The 16,459-nt window shown below is 66.2% G+C and overlaps 1 protein-coding gene across 1 annotated transcript; it reads left to right on the forward strand.

Annotated features, from left to right (window-relative positions):
• Positions 1-110: 110 nt before the first annotated feature.
• LOC127029131 (mediator of DNA damage checkpoint protein 1-like) lies at positions 111-6,601 on the forward strand (the record flags this gene model as incomplete). The annotated part of the gene is given in 11 exon segments (XM_050914776.1): positions 111-1,532; positions 1,535-1,676; positions 1,812-1,865; positions 1,995-2,197; positions 2,299-2,571; positions 2,889-2,963; positions 3,330-3,515; positions 4,338-4,463; positions 5,084-5,194; positions 6,207-6,345; positions 6,348-6,601. Coding segments are annotated over 11 exon segments (2,973 nt in total), but the record flags the coding sequence as incomplete, so codon positions are not given.
• Positions 6,602-16,459: the final 9,858 nt, after the last annotated feature.

The following is a 16,459-nucleotide window of genomic DNA, read 5'->3' on the forward strand; positions in this document are numbered from 1 at the left end:
CACAATGCAGATGTTGAAGGTTCGCAAAAGGGACATCAGATGCTCGTGGTGGACAGCGATACAGATGTGGAGGAGAATGGAGCCGATCCAGATGTTGGAGACCCTAAAACCCATCAAACCACCCAAAACATGCCAAAAAACCAAATTTTGAGAGGCAGACGCAAAATGCAGATGTTGAAGGTTCACCAAAGGGTGATCGGATGCTCGTGGTGGACAGTGATACAGATGTGGAGGAGGACACTTCCAATCCAGCTGTTGGATGTCCAGAAAGCCACAGAACAGCCCCCACAGACCCGGGGGTGAAGACAGAGACGACAAATCGAGATGTTGAAGGCCGACGGACTCTCCTGGTGGAGAGCGATACAGATGTGGAAGAGGACACTTCCAATCCAGATGTTGGGACTCCAAAAATCCATCGAGCAACCCAAAATGTACCAAGAAACCCACATGTGGAGACGGAGAGCCCAAATCCGCACGCTGAAGGACCCCAAAACAAACATTGGGCACTTGTGGTGGACAGCGATACAGATGTGGAGGAGAATGAGGTGAATCCAGATGTTGGGTGTCCAAAAAACCATAGAATGACCCACAAAGACCCCGATGTGGAGATGAAAAAAACAAATCCAGATGTTGAAGAACCCCAAAATGAACGTTGGAACCTAGAGGTGGACAGTGACACCGATGTGGAAGAAGAAGACGTGAGTCAAGGTGTTCTTCGCCCAAAAAGCCACGAAACACCCCAAAACACCCGGAAGGACCCAACTGTGGTGATGGAGACCCCGAATCCAGATGTTGGTGGCCTCAGCCATGGCTCAGTGGCCTCGAGTGGTGACAGCGATACAGATGTGGAGGACCTCAACACCGTTGCCAACACTGGAGCTCCAAAAACACGTGGGGCAACCCATGAGGTCCTGGATACAGTTGCGAAGATGGCCGCTGCTCCAGATGTTGACCCCGAGGGGCAGACGCGGACCAGTGACCATCCAGATGTGAAGGTGACGATCCCAAATCCAGATGTTGGAGCTCCCAAAGCCCAATGCCCAGTCCTGAATGTGGACAGTGATACAGATGTTGAGGACACTGGTGTCGTTCCAGATGTTGGGGCGCGCAAGGGTGTCACGGGCATCTGGTGACCCAGATGTGGTGGCGACGCCCCCAAATCCAGATGTTCCCCTCCCACGAGCCCCCGGAATAGCAGCAACACCGACGTGGAGGAGGTAGCCCCCACTCCAGATGTTCGGGGCTTCCGGAGCCGAATCCGGTTCCAAAATCACCCCCCTCCAGATGTTGTGGGCCCCGTGGCAGGCGGCGATACCGATGTGGAAGAGACGGACCCAAAACGCCGGAAATTGCCCCCAAAAAGGCAGGGTTTTGCCCCAAAACCTGCATGTGACCCAGGTGTGGAAGGGCTGACCCCAAAACATCACGATTTAGCCCCAAACACAGACGTGGAGGCCCCGAATCCAGATATCGGGGCCCAGCGACGCAACGGGGAGACCCCGGTGCGGGGTGAGGATCCAGCTGTGCCGCCGGATGTTCTGCCCCCAAATCCCCACGTCTGGACCCAAATTTGGGGGTCACCGCCGACGCTGATGGTGGAACCAGGAGTACCGGGACCGCTCTCGGCGGGAACACGGGCACGGCGGTGACGGAGAGCGACACCGACGGTAAGCGGGGTCCCCCCCACCCGGGTGCCTGGGTCCCCCTCCCTGGATTCCTGGGTCCCCCACCCAGATGCTTGGGTCCCCCCCCCAGACGCTTGGGTCCCTTCTCAAGGCTCTTCCTTCCCCCCCCCCCCACCACCACAGAAGACCCCGACCTCTTCTTGGAGCCCACCCAGAGCTTCTTGCCACCGGCAACCGAGGGTAGGTGGCCCAGATGCCTGGGTGCCCCCCCTTCCCAGATGCCTGGGTGCCCCCCCCCCTTCCCGGATGCCTGGGACCCCCCCACCCACCCCTCTGGATGCCTGGGTCCCCAGCGTGGCTCTCCTGTAGGTGCAGCCCCGAGTTGGGACCCCGAGGAGCCCACCCAACCCTTCTACCCCCCGAGGAGGAGGAGGAGGAGGAGGAAGAAGAAGAAGAGCAGCCCCCCCCGCAGCCCCCTCAGGACCCCCGGATGCCTGGGTCCCCCCGGCGGAGCTGGTGACGGTGACACCGCTCAGGGTGGGGCAGGGACCGGAGCCACGCCCGGCGAGGAGGTGAGTGTGAGGGGACCCAGGCGTCCGGGTGCCCCCACCCCAAGGGGACCCAGGTGTCCGGGTGCTGACACCCACTCCCCCCCCCCCCCAAAATCCCCCAGGTCGGGGAGGGGCCCCGCCGCAGCCAGCGCCTGGCCAGGAGCCGAGGGGGTGGAGCCACAGGGGGTGGAGCTTCTGGAGAGGGCAGAGCCAGCAGGGTTAGGGGCGGAGCGTCCCCCGTCACCGCCCCTGTGCGGCGCAGCCCCCGCCTCCAGGCCTGCCCCCCTCCACCGGAGCTGCCAGCCACGAGGGGGCGGGGTCAGGTGGAGCCCCGCCCCCCAGCCAAACCACGCCCCTGTCGGGCAGGTCCTGCCCCATCACAGAGGAAAGCTCAGGTGGGTGTGGCTGAGGGGGTGGGGCTGTGGGTAGGGGCAGGGTTGAGGGCGGGGTGTGTTCTCTGTGGGTGGAGCCTAAGGATGGTGGGTGTGTCTGTACTGGGTGGGTGGAGCCAAAGTACAGGGCGTGGTGTGGGTGGGTGGGGCCAAATGGGGTGGGTTCTGCACTGGGTGGGCAGGGCCTCTGTGTGGGGGCAGGCCCCACCCCTGCTGGCTGCTGATTGGTGGAGACCAGGGTGGGTTGTGGCTTCAAGGGGGTAGGTGGGGCTTGTTAGGAAGGGGCGGGGCCTCATGCCATGGCTCCACCCCCCCAGGAGGAAGAGAAGGAGCCACCAGAGGTCACCCGGCCCCAGCTCCACCCCCGGGGGGGGGCTGACTCCGCCCCCCCCAAGGTACTGTGGGAAGGCGGGGCAGCACCTAGGTGTGCCCCTGTGTGTCCCCTGGTGTCACCCTTGAGTGTCCCATGTGTCCCCTGCTGTCCCACCCTGTGAGTGGTCCCCATGTCCCCCAACGTCGCCCTTGGTGTCCCCACGTCCCCAGGTGCTGTTCACAGGGGTGGTGGCCTCCCCAGGGATGTCCCCAATGTGTCCCCATGGTGTCCCCACGTCCCCGGGTGCTCTTCATGGGGTGGGGGTGGCCCCAGAGATGTCCCCAATGTGTCCCCATGGTGTCCCCACATCCCTAGGTGCTGTTCACAGGGGGGGTGACCTTCCTGGGGATGTCCCCAATGTGTCCCCATGGTGTCCCCACGTCCCCAGGTGCTGTTCACGGGGGTGGTGGCCTCCCCGGGGATGGAGGTGGCCCTGAGGACGCTGGGAGGGTCCATGGCCACCTCCGTCTTCGACTGCACCCACCTGGTGACCGACCGCGTCCGACGCACGGTCAAGTTCCTCTGCGCGGTGGCCCGCGGCGTCCCCATCGTCACCCCCGAGTGGCTCCACAAGGTCCCACGGGGGTGGGGGACAAGAGATGGGGTCCTTGGGGACAGGGAGAGAGGTCTTGGGGACAGGAAGGAGGATCTTGGGGTGATGGGCGTCCCTGGGGACAGGGCATGGAGTTTCTGGGGACAAGGAGAGGTTTCTTGGGGACACGGGGATTCTTGGGGACAAGGAGAGGGTCCTTGGTGACATGAGAGCCCTTGGGGACGTGGGACAAAGGTGTTGGTGACAGGGTTCATCTTTGGGGACAAGGTGGTTCTTAGGGACACAGGGAGGTGTCCTTGGGGACAGGGGGTCCTTGTGGACATGGGAGGGTGGTCTTTGGGGACATGGTGGTCTTTGGGGACATGGGAGAGTGGTCTTTGGGGACGTGGTGGTCTTTGGGGACATGGGAGGGTGTGCTTGGGGACGCAGGGGTCATTAGGGCCAAAGGAGGGGGTCTTTGGGGACAGGGAGGTCCTTGGGGACATGGGATGGGATCTTTGGGGACAAGAGTCCAGAGGGGGACATGGGGGGCATTGGGGACAGGGGACAGTGTCCTTGGGGACAGGGATTCCTTGGGGACGTGGGATGGGATCTTTGGGGACATGGACAACGTTGGGGACAAAGGAGAGGGTTCTAGGGGACAAGGAGGTTGGGGACAGGGGATGGGGTCCTTGGGGACAGGGGGGTGTTTGGGGACAAAGGAGGGGTCTTTGGGGACAGGGGGTGGGACCCTTGGGGACAGGGGGGCTTTGGGGGACAAGGGAGGGGGTCATTTGGGGATGGGAGGGACCTGGGGGGGTCCCTGGGGTCGGGGGTGCCACCGTGTGTCCCCCGTGTCCCCAGAGCGCCCGCAGCGGCCGCGTCCTGGTGCCGGGTCCCTTCCTGGTGCGTGACAGCCAGCAGGAACGTCACTTCGGCTTCAGCCTGGCCCAGGCCTTGCGCCGCGCCCGCCGCCACCCCCTGCTCCAGGTGACCGTCCCCAACTGTCCCCAACCCTTCCCAACTGTCCCCAACCCTTCCCGACTGTCCCCAACCCTCCCTGAGGGGCCCTGATCCACGGGTGACCCTGCTCCCCCCCCCCCCACCAAGTGGGGCACCCACTGGGGACTCAGCGCAGGGCGGCCAGGGGGTGTCACCCGATGTCACCCGATGTCACCGGGTGTGACCGTGTCACCCGTGACCCTGAGTGTCCTTGTCCCCCATTGAGTTGAGTCCCCCCCCTTCATGTGGCCTTGGTCCCGTCGGGGCGGGGGCTTGGGGATGGCCGGAGGGGTGTCCCCTCCTTCGCTGGTGTCCCCACGGTGTCCCCAAGGTGGCCCTGAGGTATCCCTGTCCCCTAAAGTGTCCTTGGTCCCCCCAAGGGGGGGACACCCCCATATGTGTCCCCCCCATGTGGCCTCGGTCCAGCGTGGTGGGCTCAGGGACAGCCCCAAGAGGTGTCCCCTGATGTCCCTTAGTGTCCCCTGGTGTCTTCACACTGTCCCCAAGGTGTCCTTGTCCCCTCAGGGGACATGCCAGGGGTTCAGGGATGGACTGACGGACGTGTCCCCCTGTGTCCCCTCCGTGTCCCCCCCTCCCGGCGTCCCCAGGGCTACGAGGTCCACGTCACCCCCAACGTCCGCCCCGAGCCCGAGCACATGAGGGACATCGTCACCTGCAGTGGTGGCACCTTCCTGCCCACCATGCCCCACACCTACGGGGTGAGGGGACAGCGGCGGGGGGGGGGGGGGGGGGGGGGGGGGGTGACAGAAGGGCCCAGAGCCACCAAGGGGGGGGGACATGGGGGTCCCAGAGCCACCGGGGAGGGGACATCAGTGGACACTGGGGACCCCAGAGCCATCGGGGTTGGGAATGAGGGGACACAGGGAGACGTTGGGGGACCCAGAGCCACCGGGGAGGGGACCAAAGGGGTGGGGGGGGTCCCAAAGCCATTAAGGGGGGGACATGGGGGAGTCCCAAGGGGATTGGGGGAGGCATCGGGGGGGTCCCGGGGGAGTTGGGGGCTCCCCAGGGGGATTGGGGGGGCCCATTGGGGTTGAGGGGTCCTGGAAGGGGGGGGGGGGCACTGCTGGGGGGCACTGCTGGGGGTCCCAGGGGGCTTGGGGGAGGCATTGGGGGGTCCCAGGGGAGTTGGGGGCTCCCCAGGGGGATTGGGGGGCCCATTGGGGTTGTGGGGTCCTGGGGGGGAGCTGCTGGGGGTCCCAGGGGGGTTGGGGGAGGCATTAGGGGGTCCTGGGGGAGTTGGGGGCTCCCCAGGAGGATTGGGGGGGCCCATTGGGATTGAGGGGTCCTGGAGGCGGGGGGGGCACTGCTGGGGGGCACTGCTGGGGGTCCCAGGGGGGTTGGGGGAGGCATTGGGGGGTCCTGGGGGAGTTGGGGGCTCCCCAGGGGGATTGGGGGGGCCCATTGGGGTTGAGGGGTCCTGGGGGAGGGGGGGGGGGGAGCCACTGCTGGGGGTCCCAGGGGGGGTTGGGGTCCCACGGCGGGGGGGGGGTGGGGGTGGGGTCAGAGCATCCCAGGACTCCCTGGGGGGAGGGAATCCCATTGGCATCAACGGCGATATTGGGGGACCCCAGAAAGCTCGGGTTGCCCCGGGGGGGGGGGGGGGTGCTCAGGGGGGTCCCGACGGCGTGTGGGGACCCCCAGTGACATCCGCGTGTGTGTGTGTGTGTGTGTGTGTGTCCGTCCGTCCATCTGTCCGTCCCCCGCCAGCCGCGGCGGCTGGTGATCTCGTGCGAGGCGGACTCGGGGTGCTGGGCCCCGGCGCTGGGCGCCCGCCTGCCCCTGGCCTCGGCCGAGCTGCTGCTGACGGGGCTCCTACGCCAGCGCCTTCAGCTCCAGCCCTTCCTCCTCCTCCTCCCTCCCCTCCCCGGCAACCCCCCTTCTTCCCACGGGACCCCCCCAAACACCTCAAAGGTTCCTATAACCCCTCGGGGGGTTCCTCGTCACCCCCCCAAGGATGGCCGGCAGCCTCCCGGCACTCCTGGGTCCCCTCGGGGATCCGGGGAGGTGCCGGTACGTGGGCGGAACCGACGACCCCCCGGGACCCCCCCGGCACCCGGCAGCACCCGGCACCCCCCCCCACCCGCCAATAAAGTTAAGTTTTGGCAGCAAAAAAGCGGGTGATTTGGGGTTTGGGGGGGGGGGACACGGACATGGGGGTGTCACCTCCCTGGTGGGGCTGGGGGACCCCAAACCCCCCCTCTTTTGAGGGGACATGGGGGTGTCACCTCCCCAGTGGGGTGGGGAGCCCCAGTTCCCCCTTTTGAGGGGGACGTGGGGGGTGGGGGGACACAGGGGTGTCACCTCCCTGGTGGGGTGGGGGACCACAAGCCCCTGCGCCCCCCCCCCCCCCCATCATTTCTGGGGGGCCATGGGGACACAGGGACATAAGGGGACAAGGAGGGGACATGGGAGGAGACACAGGAGGGGCCATGGGGACACGGGGGAGGAGATCCCTCTGCATGGCCGCGGTGGCCCTGGGGACCCCAGGACCCTCTTGGGCCACGGTGGTGGCCTTGGGGACATTGGACTTCCCGCATGGGGACACTGGGATCCCCTTGCACGGTCGTGGTGGCTTTGGGGACACCAGGAACCCCCATGGGGACACTTAAAGGGGACATGGAAGGGACACGAGACAGGGGACACGTAGGCACATGAAGAGGACATGCGGGAGGTGACATGAGGGGACGTGGGGACAAAGGAGACATGAGGAGGGGGACACGGGGACAAAGTGACACAGACCCAGGACTGCAGCAGTGACATTGATGCCAGTGGTCCCTAACGAAGCCATCGATCCCTAACGAAGCCACCGTTCCCTACTGTGGTCCCCGCGCCAGCAGCCCCGGGAGGGCGGCGGTGGCATCCCGGCAGCGCTGGGCCACGGTGGTGGCCGCGGTGGCATCGGGGACACTGGAGGTGGCCAACAGCACCCGGGCCACCCGCAGTGTCCCCAGGAGGTAGTCTTTGGCCAGGCGGGCGCTGGTGTCCCACAGCGCCTCGGCCACTGCCACCGCTGCCATCAGGCCCTCGGGGACACCAGGACCCCCTCGCGTGGTCATGGTGGCCCCAGGGACACCAGGACCCTCCTGGGCCACCCCAGGAACCTCAGGGCCACCGCGTTCAGCAGCCACAGCAGCCACGGTGGCCTCGATGTCCTCGAGGCGGCGCCGCAGGTGACAGTAGAAGACGGTGGCCCCGTGACAGGCGGCCACCAGGCGTCCCAGGGGCTCGTGGGCTGCTGCCGCCCGCTGTTCCCGTTCCCTGGCCACCGCCGTCTCCACCATTGCCACCGCCGTCTTCTCGGTGGCCTCAGTGGCCGCCTGCAGCCCCGCGCTGGCCTCGGACACCCGTGTGCTGTGGGTCATCACCGCCTCGGCCATCGCGGCCAACTCCGAGGCCACCGGCAGCGCCTGGGTGGCCGCCAGCAGCTCCTGGCGGGCCTCGTGCTCCTGGGCCACCGCCGCACCCAGGTGGCCCATGGTGACCTTGGCGGTGGTCCCCGCGGTGGCCACGGTCCTGCAGGCGTCCCTGAGTTGTGCGGCATCCCCCGCTACCGTGGCCCAGGTGGCCTCCACCGAGGCCACCGCCTCCCGCCACTCGCGGGTGATGGTTGCTACCACGGCCCAGGCGTCCCCCGTGGTGGCTTTGGGGACAGCGGAATCCCCCGGCAGGGCCGCAGCGGGCTGAGGGGTGGCCCCGGTGGTGGCCCCGGCGGTGGCCAGGGCACGACGGAGGCGGGTGGCCTCCCCGTGATGGCGGTCCATGGCCCGGCGGATGTTGGCAATGAGGGCTATCAGCTTGGCCCGCAGCGAGCCCGGTGGCCCGGCCAGGGGGACGTCCCCTGGGGTGGCCCCCAGCTCGCCCAGGACGGCCACCACGGTCACCAGTGGCTCTGGGGACACCTGGGGAAAGGGACATGGCCCGGTGGCAGAGTCCCCTGTGTCCCTTGTCCTCTCCTGGGTGTCCCCCATGTCCCTTGTCCCCTCTGGGGTCCCCTGATGTCCCCTGTCCCCTCTGCTGTCCCCATGCCACCCTGGGGTTCCCCCATGTCTCTTGTCTCCTCCTCAGGGTTCCCCGTGTCCCTTGTCCCCTGCCTGGAGTTCTCTATGGCCTTTGTCCCCTCTGGGGTCCCCTGATGTCCCCTTCAGGGTCTCCTGATGCCACCCTGGGGTCCTCCATGTCCCTTGTCCCCTCCTCGGGGTCCCCCAAAAGCCCTTGTCACCCTCAAGGTCCTCTGATGCCACCCTGGCATCCCCCATGGCCCTTGTCCCCTTTGGGGTCCCCTGATGTCATCCCAGGGTCCCTCAATGTCCTCTGTCCCCTCCATTGTCCCCACTGTCCCCCTGGGGTCCCCCTGTGCCCCCCGTCCCCCTGTCCCTGCTATTGCTGTCCCTTGTCCCCCGTCACCCATCACCGCCATCCCGTCCCCTACCAAGCCCTGTCCCTCTGTCACTCACTTGCCACCCCCTGCCACCCCCAATGCCCCATCACCTTCCTGTCCCCTCTGTCCCCTCTGCCACCCCCGTCCCCCCCCATCCCCGTCACCCCCCTGCCACCCTGTCCCCTGTCCCCACCGTCCCCCTGTCACCTCTGCCACCCCCGTCCCCTCTGCCACTGCCCCGTCTCCCTGTCCCCATCACCTTGTCACCCCCCTGCCACCCCGTCCCCTGTCCCCCTGCCACTCTGTCACCCCCCTGCCACCCCATTCCCCATCCCTCCATCCCCTCTGCCACCCCCGTCCCCTCTGCCACTGCCCTGCCCCCTGTCCCCATCGCCTTGTCACCCCCCTGCCACCCCATCCCTCTGCCACCCCTGTCACCCCCCTGCCACCCCCCTGCCACCCCATTCCCCGTCCCCACCGTCCCCCCGTCCCCTCCACCACCCCCATCCCCTCTGCCACTGCCCTGTCCCCCCGTCCCCATCACCTTGTCACCCCCCTGCCACCCCGTCCCCTCTGCCACCCCCGTGCCACCCCCCTGCCACCCCGTCCCCTGTCCCCCTGCCACTCTGTCACCCCCCTGCCACCCCATTCCCCGTCCCCACCGTCCCCCCGTCCCCTCCACCACCCCCATCCCCTCTGCCACTGCCCTGTCCCCCCATCCCCATCACCTTGTCACCCCCCTGCCACCCCGTCCCCTCTGCCACCCCCATGCCACCCCCCTGCCACCCCGTCCCCTGTCCCCCTGCCACTCTGTCACCCCCCTGCCACCCCATTCCCCGTCCCCACCGTCCCCGTGTCCCCTCCGCCATCCCCATCCCCTCTGCCACTGCCCTGTCCCCCCGTCCCCATCACCTTGTCACCCCCCTGCCACCCCCCTCCCCTCTGCCACTCCCCCGCCCCTCATGTCCCCCCCATCCCCCCTCCCGGTCACCCCCCTGCCACCTCCCTGTCCCCTCTGTCACCCCCCCTTTGCCACCTCCCTGTCCCCCCGCTACCCCCACCCCCCTCCCCTCCCCCTCGGCCCTCCAGCGCCGAGATTTGTCCCACCTCGGGGGGGACAATGGCTCCGGTGGCCTCAGGGGTCTCCATAGGTGGTGGCAGTGGTGGGGACGCGGTGGGGACAGCGGTGGGGACGCGGTGGGGGACACGCAGGACCGGGACGTGGCGGTGGCGGTGGCCGGATACAGTCCCGGACCTGGGCCGGGCTCGGCCCGTGGGGGCTGGGCGAGGGGACGCCGCCCGCCCCGTGACACCGGTAAGGCCACCCATGCACCTCGGTGGGTCCCCCCCCTTGTCCCCAACGGGTCCCCACGGCCCCCAGCGTCCCCCAGTGTCCCCAACGGGACCCCACGGCCCCCAGTGTCCCCAACGGGACGCCACGGCCCTCAGCGTCCCCCCTGATGGCCCCAGCACGGCCCCAGCCAGGCCCCCACAGCTCTCGGTGTCCCTCGATGTCCCCAATGGGGTCCCACGACCCCCGATGTCCCCAACAGGGTCCCCCGATCCCCGGCGGCCCCCGATGTCCCCAGCGCGGCCCCACACTTCCTGATGTCCCCCCTGATGTCCCCAATGGGGGCCCCGGCACGGCCACCCACGGTCCTCGGCGTCCCCCGATGTCCCCCCCGCAATGTCCCGATGTCCCCCGATGTCCCCACAGTCCCTGATGTCCCCCACTGTCCCCAGTGCAGCCCCACGGCCCCCAGTGTCCCCCCTCAGTGTCCCCAGGGGGGCCCCCAACACGTCCCCCCACAACCTTTAACGTCCCCCCGCCCCGTGTCCCCTGATGTCCCCAACACGTCCCCAGCGCTGGCTCTGGCACGTCCCCAATGTGTCCCCCAGTGCTGGCCCCGATGACGGCCTCAGTGGCCCCGATGGTGGCCTCAGCGTCCCCAACGTGTCCTCAGCGGTGGCCCCGGCGTGTCCCCAGTGCTGGCCCTGGTGACGTCCCTCGAGCGTCCCCAACGCTGGGGCCAAGGTGGCCTCAGAGATGTCCCCAACGCAGCGCCAGCAATGTCCCCAGTGCGGCAATGGCTTGTCCCCAGCGTGTCCCCAGTGCTGGCCCCCAGCATGGCCCCGCTGATGTCCCCAGTGTCCCCAATGCTGTCCCCAACACGGCCCCGCTGATGGCCCTGATGTGTCCTCACCATGTCCCCCATGGCTCGGGGACATCCAGCCAGGTGCCCTTGGGGACACTGGGGACAGTCCTGAGCCCTTTGACAGAGACGGCTTGGGGACATCCCCCCTCCTGGTGTCCTCTGGACGGGGTGGGGGTGGCCCCTTCCCCTGGTGTCCCCATGTCCCTGCCGTGTCCCCAACCCCCAGTAACAGGTCGGGGGCTCGGCGTGTCCCCGAGGTTTATTGGGGGGGACAGGGGACGGCGTCACCAACCTGTCCCTGGTGTCCTTGGACCAGGAAGGGGACGTCCTCGATGTCCCCAGGTAGGACGGGGGACATCCTGGTGGTGTCCCCAGGAGGAGGGACATCCAGGTGTCCTCAGGCGGGACAGGGGACATCCCAGTGTCCCCAGGACGGAGAAGGGACATCCTGGTGTCCCCAAAATGGAGAGGACACTCCTGATGTCCCCAGATGGGACAGGGGACAGCGGGGTGTCCCCAGGACGAAGAGGACCCTCCTGGTGTCCCCAGATGGGACAGGGGACAGCGGGGTGTCCCCAGGATAGAAAAGGGACATCGGGATGTCCCCAGGATGAACATGAGCCTCCCGGTGTCCCCGTCCCCGTCCCTACTCATCCCCTGGCAGAGCCTCCAGCGCACAGGCCAACCTCTGCGTCCCCTCCTTGTCCCCCATCACCGTCCCCAAGGCCACCACGATGTCCCCCAGGACCCGGGCGCTGGCAGGGAAGCCTTGACCCATCTCCAGGTCCTGGGTGACAGCGTCCACCAGTGTCTTCAAGTGATCGGTCACCTCCTCCAACCTCCCCACGGTGACAGCGGCGGTGGCGCTGGCATCGTCGGCTTCCCTGGCCGCGGCGGTGGCCGCGGCGGTGACCCGGGCCAGGTGACGGTAACGGGAAGCTTGGTGACGCTGGTGGCTGGCAGCGGTGGCCAAGTGACGCTTGGATGTCGCCGTGCCCCACAGGGCCACCTGGCAGACGATGGTGACAGTGGCCAGGCAGGAGACGACGTGGCTCTCCTGGGTCATCCCCAGCGTCTCCCGTACCACGTCCAGGGACACTGAGGGGACAGCGGGAGGGGACGGGGACATCACCTGGTGTCCTCGTCCCCTCCCGGTGTCCCCAGTCCCTTCCTGGTGTCCCCAGTCCCCTCCCAGCATCCCCAGTCCCTTCCGAGTGACCCCCGTTCCCTCCCAATGTCCCCAGTCTTGTCCCAGTGTCCCTGGTCCCTTCCTGGTGTCCCCAGTCCCCTCCTGGTGCCCCCTCCCAGTGTCCCCAGTCCCCTCCTGGTGTCCTAGTCCCCTCCCAGCATCCCCAGTCCCCTCCCAATGTCCCCAGTCCCATCCCAGTGTCCCCAGTCTTGTCCCACTGTCCCCGGTCCCTTCCTGGTGTCCCCAGTCCCCTCCTGGTGCCCCCTCCCAGTATCCCCAGTCCCCTCCTGGTGTCCCAGTCCCCTCCCAGCATCCCCAGTCCCCTCCCAATGTCCCCAGTCCCATCCCTGTGTCCCCAGTCTTGTCCCACTGTCCCTATCCTTTTCTGGTGTCCCCTCCCAGTGTTCCCAGTCCCATCCTGGTGTCCCCGTCCTTTTCTGCTGTCCCCTGTCCCCTCCTGGTGTCCCCTCCCAGTGTCCCGAGTGCCCTCCCGGTGTCCCCAGTCTTGTCCCAGTGTCCCCAGTCCCTTCCGAGTGACCCCGGTTCCCTCCCAATGTCCCCACTCCCATCCCAGTGTCCCCAGTCTTGTCCCACTGTCCCTGTCCCTTCCTGGTGTCCCCTGTGCCCTCCTGGTGTCCCCTCCCAGTGTCCCCAGTCCCCTCCCGGTGTCCCAGTCCCCTCCCAGCATCCCCAGTCCCTTCCCAGTGACCCCAGCCCCCTCCCAATGTCCCCAGTCCCATCCCTGTGTCCCCAGTCTTGTCCCACTGTCCCTATCCTTCTCTGGTGTCCCCTCCCAGTGTCCCCAGTCCCATCCCGGATTCCCTGTCCTTTTCTGCTGTCCCCTGTCCCCTCCTGGTGTCCCCAGTCTTGTCCCAGTGTCCCCAGTCCTCTCCCAATGTCCCCAGTCCCCTCCCATTTTCCCCAGTCTCGTCCCAGTGTCCCCAGTCTTGTCCCAGTGTCCCCAGTCCCCTCCCAGCGTTCCCAGTCCCTTCCGAGTGACCCCGGTTCCCTCCCAATGTCCCCAGTCCCATCCCTGTGTCCCCAGTCTTGTCCCACTGTCCCCGGTCCCTTCCTGGTGTCCCCAGTCCCCTCCTGGTGCCCCCTCCCAGTATCCCCAGTCCCCTCCTGGTGTCCCAGTCCCCTCCCAGCATCCCCAGTCCCCTCCCAATGTCCCCAGTCCCATCCCTGTGTCCCCAGTCTTGTCCCACTGTCCCTATCCTTTTCTGGTGTCCCCTCCCAGTGTTCCCAGTCCCATCCCGGTGTCCCCGTCCTTTTCTGCTGTCCCCTGTCCCCTCCTGGTGTCCCCTCCCAGTGTCCCGAGTGCCCTCCCAGTGTCCCCAGTCCCTTCCGAGTGACCCCCGTTCCCTCCCAATGTCCCCAGTCCCATCCCTGTGTCCCCAGTCTTGTCCCACTGTCCCTGTCCCTTCCTGGTGTCCCCTGTGCCCTCCTGGTGTCCCCTCCCAGTGTCCCCAGTCCCCTCCCGGTGTCCCAGTCCCCTCCCAGCATCCCCAGTCCCTTCCCAGTGACCCCAGCCCCCTCCCAATGTCCCCAGTCCCATCCCTGTGTCCCCAGTCTTGTCCCACTGTCCCTATCCTTTTCTGGTGTCCCCTCCCAGTGTTCCCAGTCCCATTCCGGATTCCCTGTCCTTTTCTGCTGTCCCCTGTCCCCTCCTGGTGTCCCCTCCCAGTGTCCCGAGTGCCCTCCCAGTGTCCCCAGTCCCTTCCGAGTGACCCCCGTTCCCTCCCAATGTCCCCAGTCCCATCCCTGTGTCCCCAGTCTTGTCCCACTGTCCCTGTCCCTTCCTGGTGTCCCCTGTGCCCTCCTGGTGTCCCCTCCCAGTGTCCCCAGTCCCCTCCCGGTGTCCCAGTCCCCTCCCAGCATCCCCAGTCCCTTCCCAGTGACCCCAGCCCCCTCCCAATGTCCCCAGTCCCATCCCTGTGTCCCCAGTCTTGTCCCACTGTCCCTATCCTTTTCTGGTGTCCCCTCCCAGTGTTCCCAGTCCCATTCCGGATTCCCTGTCCTTTTCTGCTGTCCCCTGTCCCCTCCTGGTGTCCCCTCCCAGTGTCCCCAGTCCCCTCCCGGTGTCCCCAGTCTTGTTCCAGTGTCCCCAGTCCTCTCCCAATGTCCCCAGTCCCCTCCCAGTGTCCCAGTCCCGTCCCAGTGTCCCCAGTCCCCTCCTGGTGTCCCCTCCCAGTGTCCCCAGTCCCCTCCTGGTGTCCCCAGTCCCTTCCCAGTGTCCCCAGCCCTCTCCCAATGTCCCCAGTCCCCTCCCAGTGTCCCCCGACCCCTCCCATTTTCCCCAGTCTTGTCCCAACGTCTCCAGTCCCCTCCCAGTTTCTCCATCTTTTCCCAGTGTTCCCAGTCCCCTCCCAACGTCCCCAGTCCCCTCCCAGTGTCCCCAGTCCTTTCCCAGTGTCCCCAGTCCCTTCCTGGTGTCTCCTCCCAGTGTCCCCAGTCCCCTCCCAGTGTCCCCAGCCTTGTCCCAGTGTCCCCAGCCCTCTCCCAATGTCCCCAGTCCCCTCCCAGTGTCCCCAGTCTTGTCCCAATGTCCCTGTCCCTTCCTGGTGTCCCCTCCTAGTGTCCCCACTCCCCTCCCGGTGTCCCAGTCCCCTCCCAGTATCCCCAGTCCCCTCCCAGTGACCCCAGTCCCCTCCCAGTGACCCCCAGTCCATATTGGTTGGGGCAGGAGAAGCGCTATACTAGCCTACACTGGTCTGTAGGGCATTCTACTGGTCTTTACTGGTCCCTATTGTCTACAGTGGCTCCTACAGGTCCCTACTGGTATATACTGGTTTGAACTGGTCTGTAGAGCTCCTTACTGGCCCATATAGCTCCAGGCTGGTCTATAGTGGTCAGAGCAGGGGAAAGTTCTACTGGTCTGTAGGGTTTCCTACTGGTCCCTACTGGTCTGTAGGGTCCTCTACTGGTATTACTGATCCAAAGAGATCTGTAGGGCTTCCTACTGGTCCTTGCTGGTCTGAACTGGTCCATACTGGTCAGGGCAGGGGAAAGTCTCTACTTGCCTGTACAGCTCCTTACTGGTCTGTACTGGTTCTTACTGGTCTGTAGGGTTCTCTACTGGCATTACTGATCCAAGCAGATCCATAGGGCTCCCTACTGGTCTGAACTGGTCCATTCTGGCCTATACTGGTCAGGGCAAGAGAAAGTCTCCCCTGCTATGTAGAAATTCCTGCTGGCTCATACTGGTCTGTACTGGTCTCTACTGCTCTACAGTGGTTCCTCATGGTCCTTACTGGTCTAAACTGGTACATATTAGTAAGGGCAGATGAAGGCCTGTACTGGTCTGTAGGGCTCCTTACTGGCCTGTACTGGTCTGTAGGGTTCTCTACTGGTATTACTGATCCAAGCAGATCCATAGGGCTCCCTACTGGTCTGAACTGGTCTGTAGGGTTCTCTACTGGTATTACTGATCCAAGCAGATCCATAGGGCTCCCTACTGGTCTGAACTGGTCTGTAGGGTTCTCTACTGGTATTACTGATCCAAGCAGATCCATAGGGCTCCCTACTGGTCTGAACTGGTCCATTCTGGTCTATACTGGTCAGGGCAAGAGAAAGTCTCTACTGGTCTGTAGAGCTTCCTACTGGTCTGTACTTGTCTTTAAGGTTCTCTACCGCCATTACTGGTCCAAGCGGATCTGTAGGGCTCCCTACTGGTCTGAACTAGTCCATTCTGGTCTGTACTGGTCCGTACTCACACAGGGAGCCACAAAGAACCATCAGCACCAGGGCAACGGTCCGGACCACCCAGAGATTCCAGCGGCGCCGGCGGTTCCGTTTCAGCTCCCGCTCCAACTCGGCAGCACTGGCATCGGCGGCCATCCCCAGCGTCCGGTAGAGACTTTCGGCATTGAGGCCCTGCGTCGGTGTCTCCGTCTTCGCCGCCGCCGCCGCCCTCACCTCCACCAGCGCCGTCTCCAGCCTTGCCAGCACCACCTCCACCTCCTCCAGCACCGCCTTCGCCTCCGCCAGCGCCGCCTTCACCGTCTCCGGCGTCCCCAGCGCCTCCGCCAGCACCGCCAGCACCCGCAGCACCTGCCCCGAGGCTGCCGTGGCCGAGGCCACCGCCGAGGACAACGGCGGAGAGGACATCCTGCGAGGGACCCAGGCGTCTGGGTGGGGACCCAGGCGTCCGGGTGGGGACCCAGGCGTCCGGGTGGGGAGCCCTCTCCAACCACGTCACGGAGATAAGAGGGACCCAGGCATTCGGGGATGGGAC

The sequence above is a fragment of the Gymnogyps californianus genome, unplaced genomic scaffold (assembly GCF_018139145.2).
Source record: "Gymnogyps californianus isolate 813 unplaced genomic scaffold, ASM1813914v2 HiC_scaffold_81, whole genome shotgun sequence".
Classification (NCBI taxonomy): Eukaryota; Metazoa; Chordata; class Aves; order Accipitriformes; family Cathartidae; genus Gymnogyps; species Gymnogyps californianus.